This window comes from Vigna unguiculata, chromosome 1, assembly GCF_004118075.2.
Source record: "Vigna unguiculata cultivar IT97K-499-35 chromosome 1, ASM411807v1, whole genome shotgun sequence".
Classification (NCBI taxonomy): domain Eukaryota; kingdom Viridiplantae; phylum Streptophyta; class Magnoliopsida; order Fabales; family Fabaceae; genus Vigna; species Vigna unguiculata.
The window spans coordinates 37,546,313-37,560,598 of record NC_040279.1 but is presented as its reverse complement, the minus strand read 5'-3'; the positions used below and the strand labels follow the sequence as shown (position 1 = coordinate 37,560,598).

Below are 14,286 nucleotides of genomic sequence, written 5' to 3'. Positions count from 1 at the left end.
GCTAACTCTTATACAGGTTCTTATTTATAAACTCCAACTCTTCACAATGGAGCATAATGAAATAAAGAATCTTGTGTAGTTGCTTATAAGAGTGCATCATTGTATATGCTGTAACACTGCACGATAATTGGAAACTGGCCACATTTCTGTGACGACCGAGTAGTGAGAGAACGAGTAACAATACAAGTAGTAATAAAAGAATAGCCAAAAAGATAAATTAGAGTGATAATAAACAATCTCGGCTTAGTATATATGATACTACCATTCAAATAATGAATTCCGACATCCAGACATATAAGGGGTATCTATCCTTTAACGAGAATAAAATCCAAAAACAAATTTGGGCTTAAGATACAACAGAAGATGGACGGTGATTAAAAAATTGTTCACTATTACTCTAGCAATGGTACATAAATTTATAGCTCCTTTTTAACTACACTACTGACAATCAGTATTCCTTTCAGATTTAATAATAAAGGGTGGTAAATGGCAAAAGTGCTACGAGGAATCATGATCTAAGTCTCAGTGAAAGAAGAGGAAATATCCAATCCAAATCCAAAAGCAAAAAAAAAGTGTGGATGGCTACTAAGACTTTTATCTGCGACTCCGAGTTTCCTCCTTATCCTTTTCTCGCTTCTTGTAAAGTTTCTCTAGAACACGCTTTGCCTCACATTGGGGGAAATTAGACAAATCATAGTAATGTGGTGCTATATCAACCAACCTGTGTAAATCAGAATAGCATGTCAGGAAAAGGAAAAATACTAGACGACCCAAAATCATATTAAGAAAAAACACTATTCTATACAAATCCAACTCCCTCCCCTCTAAATTCTGATGATGTACTTCAGTCACAAATTGTATCTGTCTGAATACTATATTTAAGTGTTTTCATCGTGCAGTTTCCATTTTAATTGAATGAATACGAGTTCCCATTTTCATCAGAATTTCACTTAACATCACTAAACATAACAAGTATTAAAGACTTTGCATCTGATGGAACAAGGATCAACAATCCATAAACAAAGAAAGAATCTTACCATTCCCCTCGTATGTCTGTAACTGTACGAATAAAATTCCGACTAGTAAGAACATATTCATTATAAATTACCCACTCCGGTTTGTGGTCCAGGCAATTTGATGGATGCAAGTGCACCACCTACTCAGAAAGAAACATAAATCATTAATATAAATATAACCTTCCAGCATACACGATAGTTCTAGTAGTCAAAAACAAAACACAAGACAAATACGCAGCCCTTAACAGACCTGGTTGTCTTTCACCGTCAGGTAATGTCCTGTCCGTTCCAGATGAGCACCTGCATGAAATAGCCAGCTAGCATTGCCTTTCTTATGTTGACATAGTAATCACGGCTATTAAAATCAGTGCTGCATAACTTCAGGTTAAACCGAGCCATGATTCGCACTACTGTTGTCTAACATTATCTGCTGCTTTCAACGCCCTGTGATTAACGAAGTTATCGTAGCACCAAGAAGGGTCCTCATCTGTAAAAGCCATTCACATACAATTAACAAATAATATAAAAATTAATAATGTGATGGTTTGAAAAAAAAGGTAGCATAATACTTACTATTTTGCTTGTACGCATGGTATACATTCAAGAGCGTGAGGTGATCTCCATCAATGTGTCCAAACCTAGCTTTTGCTTCATCCGCAGCTTTCTGTGCCTCCCTAGGCCGGACAAAGCAATTGGGTACTAAAGAAAGAAATGATTATCACAGAGGAGGCCCACGGAAGGTCAGCAGATGCATAGAGGCGAGACCACACCATTTTCTTCATGAGATTGAGAGAATACTGAGAAACTGCAACTATCTGCATCAGCATTTACTTAGAATCCTATGGTGCATGCCAACCGGGGGCATGGAACCCAGAGAAGACAGTTGCTGATGACTACCTAACAGGACATGTTCCACTAACCGCATCCATGTGCAACTAAACACACGGGTAAGCAGTCAAACATCCCCATCATATGCACAATATTGCCTTTGTGCATGTGTTACATGTGCAATTGCGGGGCATCCCTTCAAAGTGGAGCCCGGCAAACCTACAACCCCTTACTATTATGGTTGGACTCTAGACAGACACAAAAACAACTAAATAAAGGAAAAATACCTGATAGCATGGCAGAAACAGAAAGAATCTCATTTGAACAGTTGAATTCAGGACTAACAACGAGCATCTTCGACATCTGAGGGTCCAGTGGAAATTCACTCATAATCTCACCCAGCTTAGTTAAGTTTCCATCATCATCCAGAGCACCCAAGTAATTCAACACTTCCAGTGCTCGCATCAAGGTCTCTGGGGCAGGAGGGTCCATGAAATCAAAATGCACTAAATCGTCTATACCAAGTTTCTTTAAGGTAAGAACAGTGTTGGCTAGATTAGATCTCAAGATTTCAGGGTAGGTCTGTGGCTGAAGATCATTATTGAAACTTCTTTCAGTATAAAGTCGAAAACATTTCCCTGGCTGAGTTCTTCCAGCACGCCCAGATCTCTGATGAGCACTAGCCTTTGATATTGGAGACACCAACAAAGACTCGACACGGACCCGTGGGTTGTAAACCTTCTGCTTAGCAAATCCAGGGTCAATAACATAGACTATACCATCAATTGTCAACGAAGTTTCTGCTATATTTGTTGATATCACAATCTTCCTTCCAGGCCCTCCCTCCTTTAGTGGAGGTGGAGCTGGCTCAAAAATCTTCTGTTGCATAGCAGGAGGAAGGGTAGAATACAAGGGAACTGCTTTCACAGGACCCACCTGGTCTCCCAAATTTGATATTTCTTTTGATATTTTGCGGCACGCATCCTCAATCTCTTCCTCTCCTGTGAGAAAAACAAGTATATCTCCCGGAGGTTCACACATGTGTATCTGCACCACAGTCCTAATAGCAGCCTCCAAGTAATCCCGCTCTGGCTCCTGAGTATAGAAGATTTCCACCGGATGTAGTCTTCCAGGAACCTTCATAAGTGGGGCCCATTAAAGTAGCCCTGGAACTTTTCAGCTTCAAGAGTTGCACTCATAACAACCAACTTCAGGTCAGGTCTATTTCTAAGCACTTCCTTAAGAAGACCAAACAGCACATCGGTAGCCAAAGTCCTCTCATGTGCCTCATCAAGAATAATTACTTTGTATCGTTCCAAAAGTGGATCCGTCATCGCTTCTCTCAAAAGCATACCATCTGTGAGATACCTGTGAAATCCACTTGTGAGACCGGATGAAATAATGCAGAAAGAAAACAAAAGTATAGACAAAGCATATCAAACTTAAGTTAATATAAAATATTGTGCCGCAGTATCTCCATAACAAGAGCCAATGACTAATCCTTTATATAGTTTTGGTTGGAGGAAAATGACGGGGGAGGGAGAATGGTTTTAGAATTTTTTGTTTGGTTCAATTTATCAACATTGCATTTCCTCACGCTTGGTGCCAATGATTCTTTTCTTTGATAATACATAGAATAGATATCTATCTATCTATCTATCTATATATACTACCTATACCTTCGCCATAAAACCAAAGTAATAATAGCATGATATTTTGAATTCAATATGCATTTTTTAATCATTTAAATATATATAGAAATAGTATGAAAAAAGGGTATGGTTACTTAAAACATGACAATTGTACTGAAAAGAGAATCTATTTACTTTTTCAACATCAAAATTATAACGTGTGAAACTAAATTCATTTTTAAAATCACGCCCCACTCCATTGTGAACCAATTAAAAACAGAGCTATCCCCCCCCCCACACACACACATTAAAATGCTTCCTCTCCCCCCTCTCAATCAAACATAATATCTAATTAAAATCCCTCCCGTCCTCCGTGTCGAACCAAACAGACTCTTAAGGCATGAATATCTTTTAAGAGGCTAACATGTTTTTGAGACACACAGACCAAGGATCCTTGATCACGGGGACTTGTTAATAATAGAATAATAGAAAACAATATCATAGCAAGCTAAACATACTTCAAAACTGTCCTCGCACTACTGCAGTCTTCAAATCTGATACTGTAACCAACCTCTTCCCCGATGGTTACATCCATCTCTTCAGCCACACGACGCGAAACAGACATCGCAGCCACTCTCCGAGGCTGAGTGCACGCAATCATCATCTTCCTACGTTTGTCTGGAGTCTCTAACTCGACAGCGTCCAAAACAAACTGAGGAATCTGCGACCCCAAAATATAAAAAATAAACCTTTCATTAATTAGCGACATATACACATAGTAAAACCTAGACAACACATTTATCGTCCTAACATTTGTCTATCAAGATAAAACAAAAAAATTGCCCTAAAGCACGCTACAAGACATTATGATACTACAAATAACCAATCTATAAATATAAATAAGTTGGACAAAACAAACCTGAGTGGTTTTGCCACTACCAGTTTCACCGACAAGAATCAAAGTCTGGTTATCTTTGAGAACTTGTAAGAACTCTTCTTTCTGGTGCCAAACGGGGAGGGTTTTTCTCTTCTCCAAAATCTCGAAGTACCTTTGAGAGTAAGGCCTTGCGTTCCAGCGATTGATGAGAGCATTGGCAACGCTGTTATTGGCGCCGCCATTTGTTTTCGCTATCTTCGCTACAGATTCATCTACCACGTCGAACAAGCTCACCTTCCTCTTTCTCTCCGTACCCATCAAATTCAAAACCCTAATCCCCCAACTCCGATCCGTCCAAATTGGTGCAGGAACGAAGATGCTATTGCTAGGGCTTAGCTTTTGTGTGTAATTATAAAACGACCAGACCTAATGCTGATGGCTAGCGAGGAAGATGAAATCTCTGTAATTACAATTCAGCCCACGGTTTTTCATTATCTTTTGTCACGGCCCAATGGGCGTCTAATTCTCTTTCCCATGGGCCAAACCATTTTTTGGATAACAATGTTCGGGGCTTCTCCCTACACATCCAACCTTTCTTTTGCACCCTCAACAATTTCTAAAATCTCGAAACTACCCTTTTTGCCTTTTACACTTTTACCCCACTCGCTTCACCTCATACAACAACATTCCGAAATTGGACATATGATATACATCTAATTCATTATTTTACGAATATTTGATATTTGGTATGCTTTTATTTATTTGTATATTTAAATTTAAATTTTTATCTTAATTTTTTAAAATTTTTTATGGCTTGATTTAAATTGTTTATTATATGTGTTTTTTGTAGTTATTTTTTTTACTAGTTGTAGGTTAGTAATTTGCGTTTTAAGTTTAGGTTAAATATTGTTGTTGTAATTATTTTATAATTTATGTTTAAAAAAATTAATGTTTATTTATACTTTTTAAATATATTTTTTATTTTGTTTAATTCATTTTGTAATGCCTTATAGATTTTTTTAGTATATATTTATATTTTTATAATTTTATTTATTGTTATATTATTTTATAAGCAACAATAAATTAATAAAATATATAAAATATATAAAAATAATAATAATTAAATTAAAAAAACTAAAATGCAATACGGGATGTGAACTTCCAGAAATAATAACAACCGATCCAGAAATAATAACAACCGAACATGGACTTTCGGTCAAGGTATAAATTGAATGTCAAGGTCCTGTTTAAAAAAAATTAAAAAATAATGCCCTTAACGAAACTCTTCTTCTAGTTATTGTATAGCAATTATAAAGTCTAATAGCCAATTATGGTTGGGAATTAATGGAAGTTATATACATTTAGGACCAAGTAAAAGAAACCCATATTTAGATTTATGAAATAAGACTGAAATTGTGGAAACTCGCTCTTTCTATTCTTTTGCAAATTAAAACCAAAATAGACTACAATTTGTCTAAATTTAATTCGTAACAATTTAACGAAAATTATATTTATTCAAAAAATAAAAATATAATATGTGTATCATTTTAGATAAGAGATTCTAAACAAACAAAATTATTCATTAAATAATACAAAACTATTCGGTCAAGTGAAAAAAAAAAATCTTTAAGCTAATGTTTACTGTATTCCATTTTTTTTTTCGACATCCGATAAGCACATTGAAAAATAAACATTTTAAATGTGTTTGAGATTGTGCAATCTCCAATTCAATTCCGGATTCAAAGTACATTCTGTATCACAGAATTTGAAATACGTTTACAAACCCGGATCCAAAAGTACATTATCTTTTACAGAATTTGAAATACATTTAAAAAATATATATTTTGGATTGTAATCTAAATGTAACTTTAGATTCAGAAGTACATTTTGGAGGGCATAATTCAGAATACATTTTAAAAATATATATTTCTAAATCGTCTCATACTCGTGAAGTAAAAATTTATGGCCAGGATTCGAAATCTTCAGTTGTTAATGCCCCTTTGCACAATTGAACGACCTTTTTCTAATCATTCCCGCTTTTCGAAAATACTTCCTTAAATTATAATAAAAAATTCATGACTTTTATGCCAAATTTGAGACTAAAAATAAACACATTTTGATACCACTTATTGTAGAAAACAATTTCGTTGTGGGTAAAATCATTCGATAATAACTATGAAATTTACATCAAGAATGAAAAAACAAACCTAGAGAATCAGTATGGCACACCATAAAGGGTACACCAAATACCTGCGTCGTCACAAAACGTAAATTTCATTCTACTAAAATCAAACAATCTTTCAAAGGATCTTTCGTAACACAATCCAAGATGCAGTAGCACGTTACCAGTTAAGGAAAATAACCGAATGCATCACAACTAACAGCAAAGTTCTTAACAAGACTGAGCAACTATATATCAAAACAAAACTGGATCCGTCAACTGAAATGAATGTCCATCCCAATCCTAAGATTAATCAACATGCTTACCCACCTTATGTCCTCCACTGCATTAAACTGCTTACTCGAGCAATCTGGACCCTGAAAGTTTTTTGAAGCAAAATTAAAGCTTATGACTGAAAAAGAATAAAAAAATCTGCAATATCCACTATAATAAACTGCAATGATACCTTTGTCAACTACAATCTATGGTCTTTACAAAATCAGCACCTTCTATGTGACAATATCACACAGTGGGTCCTTAGTACACGTATATATACTCTAAATGAATTAAACAGAATATCAATCCAACCCTGAGCCCAGATCCATATGACCAAATCTGATTAGTGGTGTTTACTAAAATGAGACAATAAGTTTTACTGTACAGTTGAGAGGAACCCAAAGATCTAGACTATGTTAAATTCTATTTTTACGTAGGTTTGACAGACTGAGTAGAATAACTCACCACTTGATTGATATATAGAGAATTTTAATATCTGTTGTAAGCTTTTGCAAAATCTCCACGCCTATGAAATTCACCAAAATTATCATGAGGCCTAGTAGTATAAGGTTCCATGTTGTCTGAGAACCTGTTCCTTGAATCCAATGGTATATTCGTCCCAGGATAGGGAGGGGATTGACAGAGGACCCATCATATTCAGGAAAGCTCTGCTGTTTAAAACCTCGATAACCAGAAGACATCTGTTGAACTGCCTGCTGTTGAAACCTCTGCGCATCATGCTGAAGGAAATCTTCCCACTGTTTTGCATGTGTAGCCCTTACCAAGCCAACTTTGCTCATGTACTTCTCCCTCAAATCTTTAATAGCCTTCATTCCAGTAATAAAATCAAAATTAAAAATCATGAAGTGGTATAAAAAAGCAAAAAAATAATAATTTGTGGCAATTAAAATCTCAGTACTAAAGACACAGCATATCTTCCGATTTTACCTTTCTTCCCTTGCAAAACCAAGGTATATATATAATAAAAATTTGCTATACAAACTAAGTTGCAAGAAATCACAGAACCAAAGTTCAGGTAGTTACAAGCAGTTGCCTTTTACAAATTATTATTCTCATAATCAAAGCACAAATACCAACATCAGCACTGAAGATGATTCTTTGGGACTCCACTAACTTAACTGAAATAAAAATATTATCACACAAAACACTTCTAATATAGCAGCTGGCTAACCTAATTCCCAATAATACCAAAGGTTTCAATACTTTGCTCTTTCAGTAAGATGGAACGTGCAAGAATGAAGGATAGTTAATTCTGATTAAGATGTCGAAATAGCACGCATCAAGTAACCATACCTCCCGATGCTTGAAATTTTCTTCATCTTCTTCTCTGTCACGAATTTTCATCAGCTCTGCTGCCTCGTTCTTATACTCCAACTCTAACTCTTCCAAAGTCTGTGGGGAGGCATTGTAATCAAACTGATGACCAGGCTGGATACCAGATTCTCTTCTATGATCCCAGCCATCATTCCTAAAAGCACCCATGTTTTGGTTACGACCATCAAAAGAACTATATGAGTTTCCTGTAAAAGGGGCCTGCCTTGGAGATCTTGACTGGCTTGATCGACCTCTAGCTCCACTATTTCCAAAAGCTTCATGAAATGAAGAGTATGTTAAGCACTTGATTCAAGATGCCAACATAGATGATTTGCTTTAATTCAACAAATTGCACTTGATTCAAGATGCTAACATAGCTTTAATTCAAAAACTATCTCTATATTCTCATACTGAAACCATGGGAGCCAATCCTTTCAGTAAATATGTTCGTAATGGAGGAAACCCTTCAGGACGGAGATAATGCTTGAAGGCTAAGAACTTACCTCTTGCTGCAAGTAAATGACAACCAAGAGAAAAATGAATACAATGCAGGCCCTTCCAGAATAAATTTTACTATAGAAGTACTAGTGTACAGAATCCTATCAGGCTACGAACATGAGATTACCAGCTTTCTAAGGATGCTGTAAACAGATCCTATGCTGTCCCTACCTTGTGGAGAACCTCTAGCAAACTTTTGAACATCCTCCCGGATTCGGTCTTCAACAGCCCTCTCCTGCCTACCAAACCTTTGTTGAAATTGAGATGTATTCCGTGGCCCAGAATGAGACCTTTGGGGCTCAGAGCGTTGAAACCGTGTATTAACCGGACTTCTCTCACTTCTCTCAGGTGATCTTGATCGGGTCATTTGAGAACTAGATGATCCCCTTTGTTCACCCTCTTCTCGAATCTTGTGTACCGCATCAACACCTTTTGCCATAACTAATCTATCCTTACCACTGACAATGATAAATTTTTCGTCCATCTTAATTTTGCAACCAATGTCCCTTTCAATCTTGCTTAAAACTTTCTCTGTGAAAAGTGCCCGTACATTTTTGTCTCTTGCAGGTATCCTTTCAAAGAAATCTTGAGACTTGCGATTGGCTCCAAGGGTAGATGGGCAGCCCTACATTGTGAAGTACAATATCATTAATCAAATAATGAAAGTGGTCATAATATTTTTTTTCAAGTTGACTAACAATTCTATATACAAATCATGTTCACAATACCGCGAGGCCCTAAAATGATAAATAAAGTCAATCATGCTAAAATAAAAAATAGATGGCCTCCCCCTTTCCTTCAAAATAATAAAGTGTCAGCATGTGATTTTGTTTCTACCGCATCAACAAGAACTAAAAGAAACCATGAATACGGATACTAGTGCCCAAAACTAATATGGACAACTAATATCTCTTACCCCTCCAATCTACTAAAATCTGTTGGAACTTGTCAATTGTAACAAGAAATAAATACCTTAAAAGTCAACCAGTTAGCACTGGGTAGGTTTGTGAAGTGTAATATACATGTAAGTGCTCATATAAATAGAAACTGTTGGCAGGCAGAGTGTAGAATTGATTTTCGAGATGTAGAGGAACTTGTCATACCTGAGTGAAATGCCCTGATTCTCCGCAAAGCTTGCATATCATTTCCTCCTCCTTCCTTTTCTTCCAATTCCTTTCAGTAGCCTTTGACTTAGCCTCCCAAACCTTAGCTTCTCGGCTGGTGAAATCAGTGGGAACAGCATTAGGGTCCCGACCTTCATCCTCCTCATCAGACCCTGCATTAGACCTCTTATTTGGTTTTGCCCTCTCTTGCGTGTTCGTAGCAGCAGAACCTGGAGGGCCAGTGTACTCTTTATAAAGCTCTCGGAAGTCATCATCAATATCTGGATCCGGTCTATTTGCCATCAAAAAATATACACTAACTGAATTGAACTCCTGCATTTCCAAAAATGAAGCAGCAACCCTCAAACTCACTAAAATAAAGAAAAAAAAAAAAAACTAAAAGAAAAAGGTACTCATAACATGAACAAATTTTATGGTAAACTTCACAGAATTATGCACAGTTGTGTGGATCAATTTCAGCTAAGTGCGACTGTAATGGAACAGATAGATTTTAACAAACTCTAACCATAAATTAGCACACATGCAAGCCAACTATTATTATAGCATAACAAACCATCAAGAATTATTGTAAAGGAATGTGTTCAATAAATAATCCGCGACAAACATAAATTCATGAACAAGTGCGTAAGCCAGTATTCTCAGTCCCTCGATTAACTATTGATTCGAAAAAACGCTCTATAACAAGATTGAGGGGAAGAAAAGCGTCGAAACAGCAACAACAGCAACAACGAGAGATTGCGATACGAACATTGAAATAAAAGGCGCAAAAGCAGAAAAACCATGCAGTCAAAAAGATGAAGTGGTATTGTTAAGATATTTGATTTGAGGAGAGAAGAAGACTTACGGTGCGGGATGAAGAAGATGATCCTCCAACACTGCGAGATGTTGATTACGTTTCCATAAATCACTGAAATGACCACATATCTACATTTTTCTACCTAGGGTTGCATACCCAAACCCGACCCGAATTCATTTCTCCAAATATAAATAAAATGTTTAGATAATTAAATATATAATAATCATAAACCGAAAATGCAACTCAAAAAACACACTAGAAATGTAAGAAGAAAAAAACTCCGAATCAATCACAGAAATTATAAAATATTTAAATAATTAATGTAAATCAAAACATTATAATAATTTATGATTAAATATAATACAAAATTATTTTATTTCCACGGGTTCAATGTTATTTTAAAAATAAATTTTATTATTATTATTTATAAACTATTACGTAAGTGTGCATCCCATACAGACATATGGAAACTAGCTATATGTATTTATTAAATTATTATATATAATATGCTATTTGATTTGAAGAATATTTATCATATGAGAACATATCAATAATAATATTAAAAAATAACATTTATTATTGTTAGTTAGATGATTAAAAATAAAAATATGTTTTTATTATCATCAATATAGTATAGGGGAATATTGTTCTTCAATTCTTTTTCTAAATATATATAAAATTTATGTGCATGAGTTTTCTTTTCCGAAATTCTTTCAATTTTACTGATAATATGTCAATGTATATTCACATTTAAGTGGATAATTCTTTTAAAATTTACAGTACTGTGAACCAAAAAATACATATTGTGGGAGGATTTTTCAACTTAGTCAAAGTGTTAAGTAATATGAGCTTGAACTAAAAAATTTAAATTAAGAATACATAATATCGTATAACAGTGTTATATTTTGTAGGAAACTATTTTAATATTTAAAGTAAATGGATTATTAATAAAATGATAAATATATCACTTCAGAAAAAAGTCAAGTAATATCGATAAACAAATTTAATATCACTTTTTATAAGATATGTATAGCAAACTAACACTTTAGATCAATAAAGTAATATCAATTTTAGAAAATTATGTTTTGAAAAAATAAAATTTTGATAGTTAAAAAAAAAATCTATAAATAGAATTAAAATATATCAATTTATTTTTATTTTTTAACTAAAATAAAATAATCAAATAATACTTTTTTTTTATCTAAATCGAAAGTTTGTTGTTAAAAAAAATAGCTAAATTATCATTTTCCATCAATTTTATATCAAGAACTTTAATACACTATGTTCCTATAACCCTATGTTTTCGATTAGGCCAAATTTAGGTTAAAATAGTTCTATAGATTTTTATTAGTTTCAATTAGGTCTATATTTTTTAAGATGTGTAACAACTGAATTTATATTTTTGTTATTTTGATTCCATTTTAATCTTAAGTCTTTTAAAACAAATTTAATTTCATCCCCTCCAAATTGAGATTAAATTTAACTTTTATATAGATGTTATAATTATGTTTTTATTAAAAGTGGTATTTCTGTTACATATTTTTAACAATATTAAGTTTATTTAAATTTGTATTTTACCTTAAACTAATTCTTTTGCTATAAAAAAACATTTGTAGACAATGTTTAGTGATTAATTTTCTTTGGTAGCCAGAGACTTATTATCTAAATTTTAAAAATCAATTTAAAAACCAATTATAAATTTTTATTCATAATAGTAATTATTTTAGTAACCAATAATTTTTTTATTTTGTAAATTTGTTATTGTAGTGACTAACAATTTTTTGTCACTAAAGTTTGTGGTTAAATAGATATTTCCTTATAATGAAAAAATGCATCATTAATTAAAAAAATCATTATCTTTACTCTCGAGGATCACGAATCACACTACTAAAAGATAAATAAGAATAACATAAAGATACACAATGATATAAATACACCTACACTCTTCAAAACATAAATTTAACCTAGATCTTACAATATTATACTACAAATGTATAAGGAAATGTAGATAAAGTTTAAAGTGTTTTTGACTGGGACAAAAAACACCATGGACAGTGGCGGATCGTGGCCAAAATTTTTGGAGGAGCCAAAATAATATACTCAATTTATATGTTTAACATTTTTGTCACTAATTCAGTGAAAATTAATACATAATTTAATATAGTTATCATTATAATAGAAAATACATATATCTAAATGATATTGTCATTCATTTTTTCATATTCTTGAACTTATCAAATAATTGAATTATAAGTACATTTTTTAGCTATTTTTTGTTCAATGTAAATAACCATAATATCTACAAAATATTCATTTTCCATTTTACTAATATGTACATATCAATTCAAAAGTTATCACAAGCTTTTATTTGATCATTGTTATGCTTATGCGATGAACAAGCTTATTGTCTTGTTCTCATCTTCACTTATTTTTTATCAATTTTAAAAATTAAATTTTTTTTTTTTATTTTTTTATCAATATACCTATTTATAAAACAAGTTTAAGACTACAAAATAATTTATTATAATCTAATCAAAAATTGAGAGACATAAATTACTAAAAAAATTATGATAATCAAGTTACAATTAAAAACCCTCTATAAAAAATCACATAATACATTATTTGCTCTTCTATATTAAAATATATATATATATATATATATATATATATATATATATATATATATATATACAAAAGCATAATAAAATAAAAAAATAGGACTAAATATTAAACAAGTATTGCACTACTAAGTGATTTTTTTCCTTTAAGAATAAGAAAATATATGAAAAAGACGAGGACAAAAATAATGAGTTTATGTTTAACTTCTTTTTGTTTTCTCAGTAACAAAAGAAATCAGTTAAGAGTAAGAGATGAGTACAACACGTGAAAAAACACAAAAAGTAATGTGAAGGAAAATAAAAATTATCTTAACAATTTTTTTCTTTATTATATTTAATTTTATATTGCACTATTTATTAATATTAAATATTATATTTTATAAAAGAAATAAAAAATACCTAATTTGATTTGTATTAATTTTTAGTGGATTACTATCTAATTTAAAATGATACACTTAATTTAAAATTTTTTAAAATATATATAATTTAAACAAATTTAAATACATAAAACTTAAAAAAAAAGTTAAAAAAGTTTGGGGGGTCGTGGCCCCGCCCGCTCTTTCGTGGCTCTGCCACTGACCATGGACTTTGAGTCTATTACATAGTCCCTAACCTCCAATCTCTAATTTATCATTGACGATGTGAGATCTTTCGAGACGTAATATTTTTATCAATCCAACAAAATTACTTGTTAATGGGAAGGAATTATTTCATGTACTCAAAGGACAATGTTCTTAATATAAAGCTCGAAGAGTCCTTCATCGGGAAGATAATCTTTCGCGCATCATCTGAACTTCCCAATTTGTATGATTTATATTATGTGTGTACTTTGTTTCATGATAACAAATATTGTTGGTTAACAATATTTACGTTAGGTTTGATGAAATTGAATATCCCAGGACAAAAATTACTGGAGTGACAAGTGGACCTTTGTGTTGTCAAATTTTTTTTATATTTTGTCTTTTAAGGTGGAGTTATGCCTAACAAGGTTAGATTTTTCTATAGTTATTTTGTTATTATTTTCATATTACATTTAATTATTTTGTTTCGACTCTGGTTATGTGTGCTTGTGTAGTTATAATTTTGCTATAGCCCAACAAGATTATTTGTTAATTGGAAGGAACTA

The 14,286-nt window shown here is 32.7% G+C and overlaps 2 protein-coding genes across 3 annotated transcripts; both read right to left on the bottom strand.

Moving 5' to 3' along the window:
• Positions 1–223: 223 nt before the first annotated feature.
• LOC114185316 (probable pre-mRNA-splicing factor ATP-dependent RNA helicase DEAH2) lies at positions 224–4,801 on the bottom strand. Its single transcript, XM_028072979.1, is given in 10 exon segments — positions 224–721; positions 1,038–1,156; positions 1,267–1,316; positions 1,319–1,426; positions 1,429–1,503; positions 1,590–1,715; positions 2,132–2,995; positions 2,998–3,212; positions 3,994–4,196; positions 4,395–4,801. Coding segments are annotated over 10 exon segments (2,163 nt in total). The 5' UTR covers positions 4,671–4,801; the 3' UTR covers positions 224–594.
• A 1,806-nt stretch (positions 4,802–6,607) lies between these two features.
• LOC114191959 lies at positions 6,608–10,711 on the bottom strand. 2 transcript variants are annotated; one of them, XM_028081438.1, is made up of 7 exons: positions 10,591–10,711; positions 9,726–10,058; positions 8,794–9,247; positions 8,628–8,633; positions 8,104–8,399; positions 7,255–7,616; positions 6,608–6,890 (listed from the first exon to the last, which is right to left on the bottom strand). In XM_028081438.1, exons 2-7 carry the CDS (start codon positions 10,026–10,028, stop codon positions 6,845–6,847), a joined length of 1,467 nt encoding a protein of 488 aa, XP_027937239.1. In that variant the 5' UTR covers positions 10,029–10,058; positions 10,591–10,711; the 3' UTR covers positions 6,608–6,844. The 2 variants fall into 2 exon arrangements, with proteins under 2 accessions (XP_027937239.1, XP_027937247.1); XM_028081446.1 differs by lacking the exon at positions 8,628–8,633.
• Positions 10,712–14,286: the final 3,575 nt, after the last annotated feature.